A 14,149-nucleotide genomic window follows, 5' to 3' on the forward strand; every position below is an offset into this window, starting at 1 on the left:
AGTGGGACGTGAAGCAGAGCCAACCCTCAGAACAGGAATGAAAACATCTGCTTGTCCCCAAGGCAGACTTCTGATTCCCAAATGACTCATCTGAGCAGTAGGAAATACTGCCAGAATCTAGAGCTCATGTCACTGGGCTGCAGAGCAAACTATATCTATTCTACCCCCCGCCCACTAAAAATCCCTAGAAGAAATATTGCATTTAACCCCATCATATATTTTCGCAAAATAGCCGTGGATATTCAACTCTTTTAAAAAATAATTTTGCTTTCTGTGGGTATGCTTGTAACTGTGATGTATCCCCAGAAAGCAAATTTTAGAGTCTCCCTCAAGCAGGTAATCACAAAAGAATCAATGAATGTAATATCTCAGCCTTCTTAAAGAGAGCACCTTGGCTGAGCGGTGATGATTCAGAGATATAGCCCAGACTGTGAATATCAAACATTTGTGGGGGACCCTACAAGGCAAACCATCCAAAAAAATTTAAAGCAACAACTTTGATATATATATATTTTTTCAACCGTGTGTTTGGGAAGGTTGCGAATTTCCTGATCTTGGTTTCATGTTCTGGACTAGCAAAGGCTGGGCGATGTGGAGACGCTTTCCTCTCGTGAGTTATTTGCTCAGTTTCAGTGTCCACAAACAGCTTGGAAGTTACTTAGGACTTAAAGCAAGCTGAGCAACTGACGAGCTTGGAGGAATTCAAGTGCGGTTTGACGACATCGGGTTCGACGGGCTGCACTGGGTCGCTCTCGCTAGCAATGATATGTTTCACCAAGCACCTGGAAGCTTCGTCAATGTTTATGTTTTCCTGTAGGTGAAGGAAAAAAGAAGAAGCACAAGTTAGATATCAGGTCTACCCAGTTCAGTATTGTCCACACTGACTGGCGGCAGCTGGATATGATTTCAGGCAGGAGTCTTTCCCATCCCTTCCTGGAAATACCATCCGGGATTGAACCAGGAGCCTTCTGCCTTCAAGGCAGCTGCTCTGCCACTGTATCTAAAGGCAACACGATGACCAAGTACAACAATGCAATATCAATATAAACTCTTTATATACCATATTTTTTGCTCCATAAGACACACTTTTTTCCTCCTAAAAGTAAGGGGGAATGTCTGTGCGTCTTATGGAGCAAATGCGTGGTCCCTGGAGCCAAATTGCCCAGGGGCAAAAAGCAGATCATGCTCTTTTTTTTAGAAAGAGGGAAGGGGGTGTTGAAACAAAGCCGCTGAGCAGCTGATCAGCAAGCGATCGGGAGGGGAGATAAGGGACTCTAGAGATAAAGGAGGCTGCCTGGGAGGGGGGAGGTAAAGACAGCGAACGTGCAAGGAGCGGAGACAAGAAGATTAAAGCAATGAGGAGAGAAATTAGAAGAAAAGGAGGAGCAAAAAACTGCTTTAGCTAAGGAAAAGACGCTAAGACAAACAAGAGGGAAGGGGGTGTTGAAACAAAGCCACTGAGCAGCTGATCAGCAAGCGATCAGGAGGGAGATAAGGGACTCTAGAGATAAAGGAGGCTGCCTGGGAGGGGGGAGATAAAAGCACAGGAATCCTCAGGATTTTTGCATTGGGTCACCCCAAATTCTCAATCAGATCACATAGCATGTCCAGGGCTACAGCCTGCACCAAAAAAACTCACGCATCTACTGTTTTGTGGGGTTGCAATGGCGCAAAAACGTGGTTACAAAGCACCGATCCACATGGATCCTCAGGATTTTTGCATTGTGCTACCCCAAAATCACTGTCGAATCACATATCATGTCTGTGGCCACAGCATGAACCACAAAAATCATACATCCACTGTTTCGTTCAGAATATTTTTTTTCTTGTTTACCCCCTCTAAAAACTAGGTGCGTCTTATGGTCAGGTGAGTCTTACGGAGCAAAAAAATACGGTAATCTATACAGAACATTGTACAATATGAAATATATGAAATATGCACTCTGCAAAACCAAATAAACAGAAGTCTTCTAAATCTCTGAAAGTCACAAAATATGCACTTTTAATGGATTCTCAAATAAACATAATTCTTATAGGTCTCTGAAAGTCGTTGTGGGCTATGCCACTGAGCTACCCAGGAGGTCTGTCTGGATGCTCTTTGAGGGACTTTCCTATCACCAATTCTCTGCCAGTAGCATTGAGTGCGTATTGACGGATCCAGCTGAAAGTGCTGGCTTTAACAGGTAAGGTTTGAACAGTTTGGGACCTTGTTATTTTAGAATCATAGAATCATAGAATCATAGAGTTGGAAGAGACCACAAGGGCCATTGAGTCCAACCCCCTGCCAAGCAGGAAACACCATCAGAGCACTCCTGACATATGGTTGTCAAGCCTCTGCTTAAAGACCTCCAAAGTAGGAGACTCCACCACACTCCTTGGCAGCAAATTCCACTGTCAAACAGCTCTTACTGTCAGGAAGCTCTTCCTAATGTTTAGGTGGAATCTTCTTTCTTGTAGTTTGGATCCACTGCTCCGTGTCCGCTTCTCTGGAGCAGCAGAAAACAACCTTTCTCCCTCCTCTATGTGACATCCTTTTATATATTTGAACATGGCTATCATATCACCCCTTAACCTCCTCTTCTCCAGGCTAAACATGCCCAGCTCCCTTAGCCGTTCCTCATAAGGCATCGTTTCCAGGCATTTGACCATTTTGGTTGCCCTCCTCTGGACACGTTCCAGTTTGTCAGTGTCCTTCTTGAACTGTGGTGCCCAGAACTGGACACAGTACTCCAGGTGAGGTCTGACCAGAGCAGAATACAGTGGCACTATTACTTCCCTTGATCTAGATGCTATACTCCTATTGATGCAAGGGCCACCACCTATTATTAAATTTCTATACCACCTTTCATCTGAAGACCACAGGGCAGTTAACGATGTAAAAACACAAACATACATGCCATAATAAGGAAAGCAATGACACTACACACATGCAAAGCTTTCCAAGCCTTCGACTGGCCTCCAAGGTCCTGTCCTCCGGCCCCCCATAATCATCAGACTGATGTCTTGCTAGCTGTCTTCCAGGAAGTGTGCCCCCCCCTTTATTGGTGATCCATTTTGCGTACTACCTCATCGGATTTTGTGGCTTTCACGCTGGGACTAATGTTTTTGCTGCTGCTGTTTTGGGTTGTTTTGACATTTATTGGCCTGTTTTTAATCCTGTTATATACCTGATGCATTGCTTGTCTGTCCTTGTGAAGGTTTAGCATGACAGGCAAGGTATAAATATCTGAAATGCAAACATACAAAAGGAGGAAAGTGGCACAGACTGGAGTCTGAATATAGCAAAGGCAATTGAAGCGAACAAATGAACTCTGGGTTGGATTTAAGAATCCTGAACAGGCATGTCATACCCACCCAGTGATTGGGGGGAAATGGGACATCCCATTTTTTCATGCAAGATCGCAGCAGCCATTTTGAGTGTGCACTCTTGCTCTCACCCCAAGAAAAATGCTTTATTTGGGGCTGTGATCTTGCACAGTGCCAAAAAAATGCATTTTGGGGTGTCATGTGAGATTGCACCCCGAAAAAGTGGTTTTTGTCAGCAAGATCATTGTGTGGGTCATGTGACTTGCCCAGAAGAGCATCCCGGAAGATGCACATCTCGGTTTTTTATCTGAAAGGGTTGGACAGTATGGGCTCTGCTTTCAGAATGGACCCATGAAATTCCTCACCACCAGGAAAGAAGAGTTTGGATTTGATATCCCGCCTTTCACTCCCCTTCAGGAGTCTCAAAGCAGCTAACAATCTCCTTTCCCTTCCTCCCCCACAACAAACACTCTGTGAGGTGAGTGGGGCTGAGAGACTTCAAAGAAGTTGGACTAGATGACCCTTGGAGTCCCTTCCAACTCTACAATTCTGTGAGTCTATAATACTTATCCCAGGGTAATTAATTGCATGGCTGCTTTCAGAGATGCTTCAGAGACCCAGCCAGATATTGGCTCTTGATCGCTTGCACCTCACTGTGAAATTTAACAGCTTACACGTTGGCGACGGATGGAGAGCAGGCACCAACCTCAAAGGACTTGAGTCTATCATACAACATTCTGAACAGACCTGCAAATTCCTTTGGTTGACCATAAGTGACTGTCAAGGTGTTGTAGAATGCTTTGAGCTGAAGGCAACTTGAGCAACTGATATTTCCTCTGCTCTCTGAAAACTGGGTGGAAGAACCTTAAACAAGTGAAGCATCACTGGTGCAAGATTCCTCAGCCTCATTTCAGGAGACGCCCCCTACCCCGGTCAAAGTAGCACCATACAACATAGTCAACCCTATTCAGAAGCTCACACTTAAGAACCTAGGAACAACCCAGGTAGGTCAGACCAAAGCCCCATCTAGCCTAGTATCCTTTTCTCACGGCAGCCAAGCAGATGGAAAGCTCACACATTCTTTGGCAGACCATGTGAAAGTAATATGACCCATAAATAGAAAACCAAACACGACCCAATTTGACTGGTACAGTGGAACCTCAGTTTTCGAGCGTCTCAGAAGCTGAACAATTCAGAACCTGGACACTGAAAACCCGAAAGTGAATGCTTCCATTTTTGAACGCGCCTTGGAAGTTGAATGGCTTCCAAGGCATGTTTCTCCATCGAAATTGCTGGCCACCCATTGCGCCTCTGTTGTTGAATATTCCAGAAGTTGAACGGTCTTCCGGAACGGATTACGTTCAACAACCAAGGTACCATATCAATTTATCATGCATTTTTGGAAATGGAATACAAATTCTGCAGAAAAACATACTACTAGAATAGTTTCAATGGTACATGTCCCACCCATGGCACATTTAGGCACACAATTTTGGGATTTCTGTTCTGTTACTAGGACACACACCACAATGCTCAAAACTTCCAGGTTTATCCTTATTGAGCATCGTAACATTAACCTGAAGAGAAAATATGACACTTTACTGAATAGGCCTTCAAGCAATTTCGGGCTACAGTTCAGAATTCGTCACCAGTATAATTTTTGCATTTTTCATACAGCTGTAAAACAAACACACAACATTAATACCTAGAGCTTTCATTTCTAATACCTGAAATAAATCCTGTCACATCTGGGTGCCTTGCTTTCTTTGCTGACATAATGTGCCTTTATTAGTTTTAGTTTTCATGGGCTGCTTCCCACTTCCAAATGAAATGGTTTATGATTGGCCATGTAAATCTCTTAGTATTGATGATTCTTATGGTCTAGGGATGTAAAGCTGTGTCTAGAATTTACACAGTCAAGCAGTTTATGGAAAGGTGGAATTGTGTGTCCTTTGAAACCCAGGGGAAACTGTATACTGGAAGTGCAACAGCAGAGATCATTCAGTTTCTTACTTAAGGGTTAATTCAATAAAGTGTTAATTCATTAAATAAAGTGTGTCGGGTGACACTGGTCACAGCTGAATGCTCTCCCCCCAACAAAAAATGGCTTATCTGGTACCTACACAGTTAATATTTTTGGTTAAGGATGCCCCCGCCGATTTAAAAACCTCCCTGTCTCGAATGGATCATTTTCATCGCCCTCATTTTCATTAAGATTCATGCTGTAACTTGAGTTTTATTGCATTCTGTAACGCTGATTGTTTTATCGATTGCTGCTGTGTCAGCTGCCCTTGGAAGCGTTCTGTCTGAAGGGTTTGGATGCAAATGGAGAGAACAAATAAACGCTTTTAATTCCCACCCTCCGTTAACAGAGATTGCCCCAGGTCCTTGCCTTCTGTTCAACAGGCACCAAGGAAGCGGAGGGAGGGGGACTTTGCAGAGATTCGTCCCCCCACCCTTGGGTGTGTTCTGTCAAAGGCCAGTTCAGAAGGCCAGCAACCTAATCACTTAATCACAGTGACTATTTACATTTGCAGTCCTGTCCTTGGTAGCTCCAGCTACTGACATCTGTACAATGGAAAAGCAGAGGGTGAGGAATAATTTTTTCCCCCTGTCAAGGACAGACTCTCCTGGAGGAAGGTAAATCTGTCAGGGGCTGCACATGAGCAGAGTTGAAGCCAGCAGTGGGCTTTCCCCATTTTCTCTGCCACCCACTTTAAATTCTGCTAAGGCCTTCATGTCACCCTGACGCAGAGCAATGCAAACTGTAGAGAATTCTTGGGGTTCACTGGAAGCTTATCTGGGATTCCTCCAGTATAAAGAGAAATCCGATTGGACTGCTTTTATTTTGGGGTGGTGGTGAGGGGGAGGTTTCTGGAAACAGGGAAGGGAAAGAAATTCAATTCAGTTTGCATTTAAAGGAAAACCTACATAATTTCCACTCTCCAAAACAATGCACGAACTGAAACACAGGGATCTTTCAAAATTCGTACTTCCCTGAATTTTGCAACACAGAACTCCACTCAAGAGGTGTGTAGAAAAATACACATTTTTGTGTGTGCATAAAAATGCATGTATAAATATAAACTTGTAGTAGGAGAAAATGCTTTGGAAAAAAAATGTGAATGTTAGGAGAAATTCACACTAAAATGATGGTCAATTTTCATGAGAACTTTAAAAAAAATGCAAATTGATGCAAAAAATGTGAGGGATCTGAATTTAAGATTGGGGGAAAACCAGATCAGAAACCAGGAAGATCAAGTATTTCTAAAAGACTGGAATAATTTTTTTATAGTATTTAAAAGACCAGTGTAAACAGTTAAAATCATTGGCAGGGGTACAATGACACTTGTAATGTGAAATGAACTTTGGAAACTATGAATATATAACAGATAGATAAAGGTAAAAGATGCAGAAAAAGAACAAAAATATTTTCTTTGGAAATGGAAACAATGGAGGGAGGGGAGGAGGTCCGAAGGTTCGAAAGAACTTTTTTATTTTAATGTTTTGAAATGGTTAAAGTTAAAATGTATAAATTTATGTAAAACCAATAAAAATTATATATATATATATATATATATATATATGCTTTCGTAGATTTTCACGGGTACAGGAATGCAGGTTTTGGTGTCTTCGGGTGTCTTCCCGTGTAAGAGTCGGGGTGTCTGTGCGACGTTTCGACGAGGTCTCACTCGTCATCTTCAGGCTGGTGCTTTCGGCTTCTTGTTACTGGAACAGAGCAGAATCTGGTGTTTGAGTTCCTATAAATACTGTTGAGGGGTGTGGTGTATAGCCTCCAACGTTCTGGGCAGAGAGGAAGTTCCTAGATTAGTGTGCCTTTTCTTCTTTTGTTCCTTAATTACTTGAGGGATATCTTGAGTGATTTCATGAGTGATATTCTGAATACCACTGGGTGGGTCATTAAGTGTAGATTAGTTGCTAAAGCTTTCGTGTCTTGACCTCTTGAGCTTGTGAAGAGTTTTTCTGAGAAGATGGCTGTGCTGCATTTAGTTGTGCTCTGGCTTGGCTTCGTGTATAGGGGCGAGCTGTGGTTTTGTGCCTTGTGCCAGCCAGATCTGTGTAGGGATTGCAGGGGGGTGCAGCATCCGGAGGTGCCACTATAGTTTGGCTACTGGATGGAGTCTGTAATATGTCTGTGGAGAGGGTCTGGGTTTGGGTCTGGTGTGGTTGATTGGTGACGGCGTTCTGTGTGCCTCTGGTTCTGGTGTCGGTTTTTGTGGGGAGGGCTAATTTCCAGATGTCTGGCAGGCGGGACGTGTCGTCACGCTTGTTCATGTTGTGAGGGTGTTTCTCTATCTCGATGGCTTCCATGATTATTCTCTTGTGGTGATGTTCCATGTTAAAGAGCAATTTGGAATCTGCAAAATTAATTTCGTGTCCTGTTTCTTTCATGTGTTGGAAAAGAGAGGAAGTTTTTTCTTCTTTTTTGACGGCATTCTTGTGTTCTGCGATACGTGCATTTATTCGTCTGTTTGTTTGTCCAATGTACGTGGCTGGGCAGACTTTGCAGGGTATTTCATAGACCCCTTGGTTTTCCAGCTGGATTTTGTCTTTTGGGTTTCTGAGGATATTGGCTATTTTTTGGTTGGTGCAGAAGGCTGTTTTGATATTGTGTTTATGGAGGATTTTGCTAATTTTGTCTGTAGTGCCCTTGATATAAGGAAGGAGGGCCATGCCATTGTTTTCTTCTGTGTCTTGGTTTTTGGGGGGTGTTTCTTTTTGGATTAGCTTCATAACCCTGTTTTTCTGGTATCCATTGGCGATTAACACATTAATTTTGCAGATTCCAAATTGCTCTTTAACATGGAACATCACCACAAGAGAATAATCATGGAAGCCATCGAGATAGAGAAACACCCTCACAACATGAACAAGCGTGACGACACGTCCCGCCTGCCAGACATCTGGAAATTAGCCCTCCCCACAAAAACCGACACCAGAACCAGAGGCACACAGAACGCCGTCACCAATCAACCACACCAGACCCAAACCCAGACCCTCTCCACAGACATATTACAGACTCCATCCAGTAGCCAAACTATAGTGGCACCTCCGGATGCTGCACCCCCCTGCAATCCCTACACAGATCTGGCTGGCACAAGGCACAAAACCACAGCTCGCCCCTATACACGAAGCCAAGCCAGAGCACAACTAAATGCAGCACAGCCATCTTCTCAGAAAAACTCTTCACAAGCTCAAGAGGTCAAGACACGAAAGCTTTAGCAACTAATCTACACTTAATGACCCACCCAGTGGTATTCAGAATATCACTCATGAAATCACCCAAGATATCCCTCAAGTAATTAAGGAACAAAAGAAGAAAAGGCACACTAATCTAGGAACTTCCTCTCTGCCCAGAACGTTGGAGGCTATACACCACACCCCTCAACAGTATTTATAGGAACTAAAACACCAGATTCTGCTCTGTTCCAGTAACAAGAAGCCGAAAGCACCAGCCTGAAGATGACGAGTGAGACCTCGTCGAAACGTCGCCCAGACACCCCGACTCTTACACGGGAAGACACCCGAAGACACCAAAACCTACATTCCTGTACCCGTGAAAATCTACGAAAGCATATATATATATATATATATATATATATATATATATATATATATTAATAATAATTTAAGATAGGGGGGAAATGAGAAAATTTGAGAAACCAACATTGACAGATTCACCCATCCCTATCCAGCAATGCTGAAGAAGGGGCTTTCTGAGCTAGGAAAATGAAAAGAATCTTTAGTTCAGAACAACTGCGACTCATTAACAGCTTGTATCTTGTTGCAATGAGAAGAACAGAGATGTTTCTCAATCTGGACCTCTGGATTCTGAAATGAGGCGAAGGATAGATAAACGGTTGCCATGGTCACCAGGCCTTGGCCTAGCAGGGACATAACAGACAGTGTTGGATTTACGTATAAGCTAAACAAACTTTAGCTTAGGGCCCCACTCTCTTGGGGCCCCCCCCAAAAAAAAAAAAATTAAAGGAAAAAAAACCCTGGGTGTACATTTCCAAAATATAAGATAAAAAAGAATTAAAATAAAACCTACATACAGCAACAGTGTTTGGTGTTGTGTAGGCTCCTATGATGTAAGTAATGGGCCCCGCCTGCTAGCCTGCTCCCTAAAATATCACTGGTTTGCTCATTTCTATATATAGGGTGCCTACATAAAATACATATTTTGTTATGTGCAAATGGCTTTAGATACCTATTAGGTCCATAAGTTACCATATGGCATATGTTCAACACAAAAAACAGTGAGAATTTGTTGTTGACAAAGGACAGCTGGACATATAAAGGGCCCCATTACCTTCAGTAGCTTAGGGCCTCATCAAACCTAAATCTAGCCCTGATAACAGACCATTATTGGAAGAAGATACCTCCAATGGCTCTGGGTCCAGTGTAAGACCCCAGGAGCACACTGGCGAAAACAAACAGAAGCTATCGTCAGCGAGATGCATTCAGCTGGTTTTCTGCTAATATATTTGCAATTAATTTTACAAAGTGTTTTCAGGCTCTGGTTATAACCCTCTTGCCCACCGGTGCTCAGACCCTGTTTGAGGGCTTTCTATAGGCTTCTGGTTGGCCACTGGGAGAACAAACTGCTGGAGTAAATGGGACGTTGGTCTGAACCGGAAGACTCTTCTCATGTTCTAATGAAGTAGCTTCCACGTGTCACAACGGAAGCGAAGCAGAACTGCAAAGGAAGCCCATTACTTCCTGAGTACCGACCTAATACTTATCTCATCTCTATGCGGTAGTTCTGGCTATCTTATAACGGCTTCTTTAGAAAATGTCAGCAGAGCAAAGTGGAAATGCTCATGCAGGGGGAATAGTGCAGTGCAATGGCAAACATGCTGGGTTTGGAGTGGGGAGACCAGGATTCAGGACCATTTCCTTCTCAGAGATGCAGCTCAGTGTTTGCCTTCCAAAACCTCAGAGCTAAAAATAGGCATAGATCAGTCTGTGTCAACCTGGTGTGCTCCAGCTGTCTTGGACTACAATTCCCATCAGTCCCAGTCGGCACTGGCGGGAGTTGTAGCCCCAAACAGCTGGGGATCATCAGGTTCACTAAGGCTGGCACAAATCTTGTGTACTTACAACACTTCTATTCTGCATCTCACATACACACCCCTGAAAATACTTCTCTGCCTGTTCATAGAATCATAGAATTGGAGAGATGGAAAGGACCATGAGGGTTATCTAGTCCAACCCCCTTGCAATGCAGGAATCTATTGCCCAATGTGGATCTTGAACCCACAGTCCTAAGATTAATCCGCATGCTCTACTGATGAAGGGTACCGTACTCACTGAGGGACACGCAGAACTTTACAAACAGGTAAAGGTAAAGGGACCCCTGACCATTAGGTCCAGTCGTGGACGACTCTGGGGTTGTGGTGCTCATCTCGCTTTATTGGCCAAGGGAGCTGGCATTTGTCCACAGACAGCTTCCGGGTCATGTGGCAGCGCACGGAAACACCGTTTACCTTCCCGCCGGAGTGGTACCTGTTTATCTACTTGCACTTTGACGTGCTTTTGAACTGCTAGGTTGGCAGGAGCAGGGACCGAGCAACGGGAGCTCACCCTGTCGCGGGGATTCGAACCGCCAACCTTTTGATTGGCAAGCCCTAGGCTCTGTGGTTTAGACCACAGCACCACCCACGTTACAAACAGACTCCTGCTCAAACCAATGGGATGCCCCCCCCCGACTGCAGCCCCTACTACCTAAAGCTGATCCAGAGGGTCCCCAACTCTAAGAGCAGATTTAGGGTGTGGGGGCTGCAGGGAGAAAGTGTTTGTTGAGTATTTGGGGCACACTTTCTTAGAAAACATACAGTGGATCAAGATCATTTCAGGGTGTGCAATGCTCATGTATCTCCAATAAAACATTTTTAAATAAACAAACAAAATGGCAGATTTCACCTGTATATATTTTAAGTGGCTATCTTATCTTGCTGACATTCCTGTGTTCTTCTTTTTTAAAAATGGTTCCTATCCACCCCTGCCCTTAGGGATGGGGCAAGGCAGAAAACTAAGATAGTACCTGCATAATACCCAAAACTTTCTATCTGACATATACACCTGTATACACGAAGGGCACCTACCCCTCCTTGTGTCACAACCCTGCCAGCCCTCCATCCTGTCCTTTATCCCTCATTCAGACTCACATATCCTCAACAGCTCCCTCAAGCAACCCACATCCTCGCAATTTCTTCACCCCCCTCACATATCCTCAGGGTTCTCCTGAATTCCGCCATCCCTGCATTTTCCAAACTTCTCCTGTTGTTCAAAACTGCTATTTAAAAACCTGCTCTTCCCTTTCAATCCCCTCCCGCACCCCAATTTCATGCAGATCCAGGACTGTGATGCAGCACGGTATATCCTCCATAGGTTGCTGCAGTGTGACCGCCTTACATTTTTATTATATAGAAAGATAGCAACCTACAGCCTTAAGGAGGAGTACAGTGGAGCCTCGGGTTGCAGATGTAATCCGTGACTGAGGCACGCCCACAACCCACAGCATTCGTAACCTGCAGCACCACGCCTGCGCACACGTGACGCGATTTGATGCTTCTGTGCATGCGCAAAACATGATTTAGCGTTTCTGCGCATGTGTGAGTGGCGAAACCCGGAAGTAACCCTTTCTGGTACTTTCGGGTTTCCTGTAGTCCGCAACCTGAAAATGCAAAACCCGAAGCGTTTGTAACCTGAGGTACCACTGTTTAGGAATCTGCCTTTTACATTGGTCCACGTAACTCAGCATTGCCTACACTGACAGGCAGAGGCTCTGAAGGATTTTCAACAGGGAGCTTCTCCCAGTCCCATCTAGAGATTCTGTTAGGGATTGAACCAGGGACCTTTTGTACACAAAGCCGATGAACTACCGCTGATCTACAAGCCCTTTCATTTTGTTGCATGAACGGCAACAAAAATGGAGATACAAATCAAGGCAGAGCATGGCATTGGCTGTGCGCCATGCGCAGGACGTTAGCAATAATTACTAGAACAGCTCATGTTTTGGACTCAGCTTATCGCAGGGCCTGCTACACAACAGCTAAGGTTAAGCTTACAGATTTATGTCTGAGCTCTCCCTGCCAAGATGTGGCGTTCCTTCCAAAATCTATAGCAACTGCATGCAGATTCCCCTAAATCTCCAGAGAGCTAATTATGCAAGGGGGGGAAAATTCTGCTTTTTTTAGGCTGATGAAGACGCTGCACAGGAGATCCATGATTAGGATCCCCCTGTTTTCATTTTGCTGATTAAAGCCATGTAGAGCCATGCTTTGAAGAGGGGAGGGGATGTTGAATCCTTTCTCCCTGCCCACCTGCCTCGCCCATGTCATTTAGCACAGGGGAGGGAAATACCGTAATTTTCACTCTATAACATGCAGATTTTTTCTCCTAAAAAGTAAGGGGAAATGTCTGTGCGTGTTATTGAGTGAATGTGTGGTCCCTGGAGCTGACTCGCCGGAGCGCAGGGGCAAAAATAGGCAAAAATCAGGCAAAAATAAGATCGGGCGGGCGGGCGGAGGGAAGGCGGAAGCTGCTGCTTTCCTGCATTCTGCCTCAGGGTCTTACTGCCCACCCGCTTCTGTTGCTGCGTTTGCTCAAACGAACAAAGAGCAGGGAATCCCCTGCCCTCCTGGCAAGCAGAGGGTTAAGGAAAGGATCGAGTCCTTCCTTCTAATTCTTTCCTAGTCACACTGCCCGCAGGCTCCAGCCCACCACCTTCTCCTCTCTGTGCTCTAGGGACTCGCAGGCAGCCGAAAAACATGCAGGTGGGAGAGAGAGAGAGAGGGGGCTGGCTTGGGGGGGGAACTTTTGCCTTCCTTTCCTCCCCCCGTTAAGCCCCTCCCCTGCATTCTTAGCCAGCTGCTTCTCCGCACACCCCTCTTGTGCTCCTTGTCCCTTCTGCGTTTTTCCTTCCCTCCCCATTTAAAACGTGGTGACAAAGCACGGATCCACATGGATCCTCAGGATTTTTGCATTGGATCACCCCAAATTCACCATCAGATCACAAAGCATGTCCATGGCTACATCTTGCACCAAAACAATCACACACCCACTGTTGCCTAGGGTCGCAGTGGTGCAAAAACGTGGTTACAAAGCATGGATCCACATGGATCCTCAGGATTTTTGCATTGGGCTACTCCAAACTCATTGTCAGATCACATGTCTGTGGCCACAGCATGAACCACAAAAATCATACATCCACTGTTTCATTTAGAATTTTTTTTTTCTTGTTTTCCTCCTCTAAAAACTACGTGCGTGTTATGGTCTGGTGCGTGTTATAGAGCGAAAAATACGGTAAGATTGGAACAGTAAAAGTACCCGCTTTATTTCGCTCAAAGAGCCAACATCAACTTTAGGAATGGAGAAACCAGGCCACCACTTCTCAGAACTAACTGACTTTCTTTATTTGCAGTCTGTGGACAACTATAACACAACAATTAGCAATAAATAACGTAAAGAGAAATGCACATTAATGCAGCTCAAATAAAACACAGAGTTATAACAACACTCTGCTGTGTATGGCGATCAGAAATGCTCTAACGAAAACAGCCACATTCAAAAACTTTGCCATCTGTGATCGACTTACTGGAGCCTTCAAGCAGACTGATCGTAAGACACTCAGAAGAGAAGCCAGGAAGGAATGAATGGGATATATTAGGTCTTTCCTAGCCTCTTGATAAAAACCATAGTAAAAAAAAGAAAAAAGGAGGGGGGATGAAAGATAGACTCAACTGCAACATTTTTAAAAAGGCAGCATCTTTTGTTCTTTGGGGTTTTGTGGTATCTGCCATCTAACAAATTA

General features: G+C 44.4%; 1 protein-coding gene across 1 annotated transcript in view; it reads right to left on the reverse strand.

The window, feature by feature from the left end:
* Positions 1-482: 482 nt before the first annotated feature.
* The window catches only part of RAB38 (RAB38, member RAS oncogene family), a 36,123-nt gene continuing 22,456 nt past the window's right edge, over positions 483-14,149 (reverse strand). The window contains exon 3 of the mRNA XM_082219615.1: positions 483-811. Coding sequence (XP_082075741.1) covers positions 659-811 — 153 coding nt within the window. The 3' untranslated portion in view covers positions 483-658. The remainder of the gene's footprint in view (positions 812-14,149) is intronic.

This window comes from Podarcis vaucheri (assembly GCF_965113315.1).
Source record: "Podarcis vaucheri genome assembly, chromosome: 4".
In the NCBI taxonomy this organism is placed as follows: domain Eukaryota; kingdom Metazoa; phylum Chordata; class Lepidosauria; order Squamata; family Lacertidae; genus Podarcis; species Podarcis vaucheri.